Genomic DNA, 7,086 nt, shown 5'->3' with positions numbered 1-7,086 from the left:
AGTTTTTTCTGTTGTCTTCCTATTCCACTCACCTTCATCTTGTCCATCGCCCTCCTCGTCTCCTTCAGTGTCTTCTCTCTCTCCTCAAGTCCCCTCTTGATGTCACTCAGTGTCGCCCCCAGCTGTTTCTGTTTGGACACACAAGAGGACATGCGTGGACAGATCAGCATTCACGTTCACTTTGTGATTTTTTCTTCTCTTTCTAACTCCTGATATTTTCACAACACATTTGTTTGACATTTCATGACACAACTTAGATTTGATTTAACAAACAGGAATGACAATAAAGATTAAATGAAAGGTTTAATTTAATTGATGTAAGATTGAGTTTGGGCTTGAAGAGTGCGTCAAACAAACAAGACAGTTTGAAGGCACACTGGTGTGTGAGATAGCTCTTGACGTTTAGAAGACATCACATCAACAAACTGCGAAATGTGAAGTTCACACAACACCAAAAATAATAAAAACAAACTGGAGTGCAAAGTAAAGAAACTGGTGAAAGGCCAGGAGGACTTAAAACACGTCATGTCAGTAATTAGAGGATCTACAAGGCCATTTGATATCCTGAGTCAGACATGTGAGGACGTTGTCTACCGTTGTCATTTTCTGGAGTCAAGTAAGATACTGAAATACACAAACGATTCTGTTGAATTCATTAAGAAAGCAACTAAAAGAAATTCTAAAACTCAGAAATGATATTTTTATATATTACTTACCTCAAGTGTTTTGTTTAGGTGACAGATTATTATTTTTAATAAAACTATGGAGATCTGCCCCTACTCACTTCGCTTGCCCACCCCAGGTTTGGTTCATGCGAAACTTCAAACATTTAAGATAAGATAAGTTAAGAACTTTATTCATCCCGAGGGAAATTCTTATGTCATTGGCATGTTCAGTGCAACAAGAGAAATAAAGATAGTACAATAAGGATTTAAAAAGAGAACAATAGTAATTGTGCAAATAACAGTTGTTCAAATGTACAAAATACGACAGCATATAGCAAGAATATGACAATTAAAAGTGACTTAGTACTTGTGCCTCAGTAAAATGAGCTAGCCGCTTGTGATGACATAATGGGACTAACACACCACCACAAAGGCTGAAAAGATCACCTACAGAACGAAGAGGAGTTATAAAGCTTTATTGCACAGGTAGAAAAGATCTCCTGTGGTGTTCAGTTCTGCATTTGGGGGCAATGAGTCTTTTGCTGTGTGTGCTCTGATGGTTCCTCAAGGAGGCGTGCATGGGGTGAGAGGGGTTGTCCGTGATACTGAGGAGCTTTATCAGCATTCTCCTCTCGGACATCTCCGTCAGATCCTCTAGTTTGATGCCTAGGACAGAAGCAGCCTTTTTAATCAGCTTGTTCAGCCTGTTGTGATCAGCTGTCTTCTTCACCTCACTGCCCCAGCTCACAGCTGCAAAAAAACACCACACTCCTCATCACAGAGTGATAAAACATTGTCAGCATTTTCCTGCATACATTAAATGACCTAAGCTTCCTCATTAGGTAGAGCCGGCTATTCCCTTTCTTGATCACAGTGTCTGTGTTCTTGGACCAGTCAAGTTTACGGTCAATGTGTACTCCCAGGTACCTATAGTCCTCAACTACTTCAACTTCCGTTCCTCTGATAGTGACAGGGGTGGGAGGAGGAGCCCGCTTCCTAAAGTCCACCACCAGTTCCTTTGTCTTTGTGATGTTTAACTGTAAATGACTCTGCTCACACCACTCAGCAAAGCTTTCCACCACACCCTTATATTCTTCCTCCTCACCATCCAAAAAAATCATTTAAAAGTCTGTATATTACACAGATAAAACTTTGACTTTAACTACACGGTGCCACAGCACTAGTGGGGAGCTGGCGCTCTGTTCTTGTTCCTGCCTCGCACTGTATTCTTGCTGGTGCTGGCATGACACTAGAAGGATAGATGGATAGAAAAATTAAACACGTGCTATGAATATAGTTCAATGTTCCTTTACAATTTTGAAGAATCGTCCTTGTAAGCTTACAGATGGCATAACGTCTATTACAGAGCTGATTGTGTGGCGATTGGGTATTTGGAGAAAGAAAAGTTAGGACAGGAATTAGAGGTTAGAACGTTTGAAAGAGACAGCACTTCTGTAATAAAGTATTTCATCGAAAGTCACGTACGGCGCAGCAAACTTCTCGCGTGAGACATGAACAATCACTGCGCCACCGTGTTACCATGTTTAATAACATGCTTTAACTCCTATTATCATGAAAATGATATCAGGTATACATCTCAGTATTTAAATTATTCAAATAGCTGTAATATCACGAATGTAATGGATTCTTTGTCCTGTCGGAGGAAGAGAGACAGTTTAAGAAGCAAGTAGTGATTCACACACATAGATCACATAGAAGTTCAAATACAAAAAAACAAATTACGATGGGATTTGAGAAACTAGTGAATTAAATGATTTTAAGATGAAGTTTATGATGTTCTACTCTAATGAAAAAATAAACTTTGCGATTAAAGTGGAAATTTTGACATTAAAGTTGACATTTCCTGCTTTTTTTCCCCACTGTGTGCCTATTTTATTTTCTCTGTACCCTAATAAGCTTTCATATGACACTCAGACAGTGGGCTACAACTTGCCTTTTCACGGCGACTTTGATATGTGACTTCTTTTTTATTTCAAGCACTGTGCGACTTGGTGAACTTCAGCGTTCAAGTTTCTCCGACACGCTATGTCACTCGATTAAGTTCCTTTTCTTGTTTATTCCACTGTTTAAACCAACAAATTGTTTTTTTTGCCTCCACTTGGTATTCACTGAAATTGTTCTATTTTACTGCGTGCTTTTCCCATTGCCTTTTCACAGAATGCTGATCTTAAGGGCGATTTATATTGATTTGCATATTCAAAGAGGCGTAATTCTGAGAGGAGTTGGGGCAGGACAGCAGGAGCGAGCGTTAATTTCCACCCTGACTGGGATTTATGAAGTCGAAGAACGTGGAAGTTGGCGAACACACAGATTTATGCATCTGCCTTTTTTTGTGTGCAAGCACATTTCCGCTTTTGTGCCTACGTCATGTTATAGTGCGAATTCTACACACGGTGTTATGCATGAAGTCCTGGAGTTTTCTACGTTTTACGTGGAGTCTTCGTTCCCTCACAAGCGGTGTCCTGTCTTACACTCCGTTATTTGGCTTACAGAGCTCACCTCCTAAACAATCAAAGAAAGCTTTCCCTGCTGATCAGTTGATCTCCTGCCACTCTCGTTGTGTATTTCTGATCCCACAAACACTCCTGCTTATTGTCTCCTGACTCCCTGCTCCACATCTTCCCTTCTCTCCTCACTTCTCCTGTCCGCCCCTCACAGAACAGAAGCCCCTCAGCCAGTCCCATCACTTACAGCTTTCCGCCCTTTCTGCTCCCATACAGAGCATCACAAGCTGCCTGTACACCACAATATATTAACACAACCTGAAATAACAGAATATATAAAGAAAATTACAATGCAGAAGACCATTAACATTAACACAGAATAACGTTACCGTTACTGGTTTCCATTTTTAGCACATTTTTCAATAATTTCAGCATCTCGCTTTATATCGTTCACTGTTGGCCTTCCTACTCCGTCATTGAAGCAATACTTGAAGAGCTGTTGCGGTTTCGTAAACGTTTAATAAGTTCAAACAGCACACACATATGTTGATAGGCCATAACAATGCATAGTAGTTTAGTTTAATTATAACAAAAGAGAAAAGCTACAAACCGCTATTAAAGCTGAAGGTACGTAACGGACACTGGGATTTCTGTTGTTCCAATGTGCAGAACTCGCAGTAGTAATCGGGAGACGCTGGCGTGCAGAAGGTTGGGTTTTTGTTATTTAGTCCTGACAGTTAATCAAGTGACAGATAATCGAGTTTTACTGTAGATGAATAGATTTCTCTGTCACATTAAATGTACAAATTCCTTAACTCAAAGTTATTCAAACAGTTTCCATTAAACACTAAACTTCACTCACCTCCTTTTCTTCTCTTTCCGTCTCCAGCTCGACCATTTCATGATTTTTATGTTCAGTCACCACACACATCAAGCAGATACAGGAATCATCAGTTTTACAGAATATCTCCAGACTTTTGTGATGTTTCTCACAGAGTTTCTTCTTCAGATTTCTATCAGGATCAACCAACTTGTGGTGCTTCAGGGCGTCTCCTTCATAGTGAGGCTGCAGGTGAGTCTGGCAGTAGGAGGCCGGGCAGGTGAGACAGGACTTCACCGCTCTGAACTTCTTACCAGTACAGAAGTCACACTCCACGTCTCCAGGGCCAGCATAATTCTGAGGAGGAGGAGAACTGAGTGTCGTCTTCTTTAATTTCTTAACGACTTCATTAAGCAGAGTGATTCTCTTCAGTTCAGGCCTTGTGGTGAAGGTGTGTCTGCATTGAGGACAGCTGTACTCTTGGCTCTGATCCCAGTTCTTTGTGAGGCACTTCAGGCAGAAATTATGGCCACAGGGGATGGTGACGGGGTCAGTCAGGGTGTCCAGACACACCGAGCATGTGAACTCGTCCTGTAATCCACACAGCTGGGCTTCAGCCATCGTCAGTCTGAGGAGAGGCAGGCAGAGAGAATCAGTCAGAGAAACAAGGAAGTGACTTGTGAAGACACCAAAGTGAAAGTTTGTCTGAGATCAGTGAGGAGGAGGAGGAGGAGGAGATTTAAGGAGAAAGCTGAGAGCTCACAGAGAGAACATCTGAGGAGACACTGAGGGTGAACAGTTAATGTGAGACAGGAGCTCAGAGAGTGAAGACCACCAAGTGAAAGAAGAGATGACCTGTCACAGGGGGTCTGCTAAAGTGTCATTCATGTCAGTATTTCTTATTCATTTATTACACACTGAAGAAAACATCAGACTCCATATTAGTCCTCTTTATTAAACAAATTATCCATCCCATAGTAAGTTCTCATCTCCTGCTTATCAATAATGAATTTTTGTGTTTTTCTTTGCCCATGCCAGGAATTTATCAGATTATTCAGTAAAGACCCCAACTGAAGCCCACTCAGTTTAACAGACAGAACAATATGATATATTAATAAACACAAGGATAGTAGAAATATGAAAATATAAAAACTGATAACAGACACACAGACACACAGACTGACAGACAGACAGAAATCGAAGAAGCTATTTATTAAAACAAGTTCGTTTACTACAACTGTTTATGGTAGTACAATCACACCCAGTATGTGGACTATCAGCTCTGTGGTATTCGTGTAAATGACCGCGTGTCGTGATGTGTCGTTCGCCGCTAAGAGCCGATTGTTTGTAGTGAACGAGAAGAGCCGAGTCCCGTCGTGGAGAGCAGAGTCTTCAGCCATAGAGAATCCTTGCAGTCAGGGGCGGGACGTTACTTTGATGGGCACACCATGCGGCCAATCACAAGCAAAGACAGACTGGGATCATAGCATTATGTGAATGAAGGAAGGAGGCAGACGCTCCGCAGACAGCGAGTGTAGTGGTACAGGGCAGGTAAACAGAGCCAAAGAGACGGGGAGTCGAACTGAAGTACAAGTGCTTCTGGAAAAACTGAAGAAATGAGCAAAAAGCGAAAAAAGCGGCATCTGGCTGCATTTCAATGATATTGGAGACTGCGAAGCTGAGTTAAGAATTTGTAACATGAAAATATCCGTCAGAGCAGAGCAGGGCCAACACCAAACCTGCACAGACATCTCAGAAGCGCTCAGCCGTCCGTCCTGCTCGTCCTCTCTACTCAGTGTGCCATCCACTGACCCGTGAAAAGTGTCCTGTTTTGAGCCAAGAGCTTCTGCTGCAGCATCCACTGTCTTATCAACAACTGCAGGTATATCACAAACTTCTGCCACTCAAACCAAAATAAGCACATTTATTCCAAAACAATTGACCGCAGTCAGACAGATAAGTGACGATGAGGAGCTACTAAAATGACAGCCCGTGACTTTCAGCCATTGTCATTGTGGAGGACAAAGGATTTAAAACTTTTGTTCAGCCGTAAACCCCATGTATGTTCGCCCCAGAAGATAAAACATATTTCAAACAATTACTCCACAACTATATAACATGGAGCGTGCACTGTGGCGAGACAGGGTCAAAAAAGCTTCAGCAGTTTGACTGACAACTGACTGCCGGACATCCAGAACGACCTGCTCATACGTGACTGTCACTTGTCACTTTATTGGAAACTTTAAGGTGACATCCTGCCTTCTTGGCTGTTGTGAGTTTACTGAGAGACGTACTGCAGAAAACCTGGCAGAGGAGCTGCTGAGAGTGACAACAGAGTGACAAGTAGACGACCCAGTGGCGTGCTGTGTTACTGTATATATACTGTATGTGACGTGGAGAGGCCTGTCCGCCGTCAGCTGACATCAGAATTCAAGTGCAGTTCTCACTCTGACCGTTAGACGGCACTTCTGGAATCGCTAATATGTCACTTATTGTTTTAGAAATAAGATGTGATAGTATTCTTAGGAGTGTTTATAATATTTGTATTATTATAGAATGGAATAATTTAAAATGTGCAATTATTAAAATTACTAAAACATTTCATGAAATTTATTGAAAACCAAAGAAATGTTTGAATTGTACGTATATTTTATCACATGGGTTTTAATTTTAAGTGTGTCACATGTGTGACTGTATATTTTGATGATGAAAACATATTAGTGATGCCCCAGTGTGATCGAGACTTGAGCACTTCTGCCAATAGTTCATTTCCAAATTAAAATTTAGCGTTGTTGGGTGGATCTCAATATAATCAAAAATCAGAAAATGTGCATAAAAACTTTAGGGGGTGGAGTGCCACAAAATCTAATATGAAAAGATGGGGCACACATGGATAAAGGTTGAGAAACACTGATATAAGCAAATGTTGTACGAGCCTTCATGTGTCTCACAGACATCTGTACATTTGTCAGTGCTGGTGACAGCGAGTCCAAGTGTGTGTCACTGAGAAGTGACAGGCTGGAGGGGTCACTCTTATGTACTTAAGTGGAATGAGTCTGATGTGGGCTATTACAGAGGGACTGGCAGTAGGGAATTATCATCATCATCCTCATCCTCATCATCATCATCATCATCC

At 41.4% G+C, this 7,086-nt stretch overlaps 1 protein-coding gene across 1 annotated transcript; it reads right to left on the bottom strand.

Annotated features, from left to right (window-relative positions):
• Positions 1-3,992: 3,992 nt before the first annotated feature.
• Positions 3,993-4,627, bottom strand: LOC120521461 (E3 ubiquitin/ISG15 ligase TRIM25-like; the record flags this gene model as incomplete). Its single annotated transcript, XM_039743060.1, has 1 exon — positions 3,993-4,627. A coding segment is annotated over exon 1 (579 nt), but the record flags the coding sequence as incomplete, so codon positions are not given.
• Between the last annotated feature and the right edge of the window lie 2,459 nt (positions 4,628-7,086).

Source organism: Polypterus senegalus, unplaced genomic scaffold, assembly GCF_016835505.1.
Source record: "Polypterus senegalus isolate Bchr_013 unplaced genomic scaffold, ASM1683550v1 scaffold_332, whole genome shotgun sequence".
Classification (NCBI taxonomy): Eukaryota; Metazoa; Chordata; class Cladistia; order Polypteriformes; family Polypteridae; genus Polypterus; species Polypterus senegalus.
This window is presented reverse-complemented; position numbering and strand designations above follow the sequence as displayed.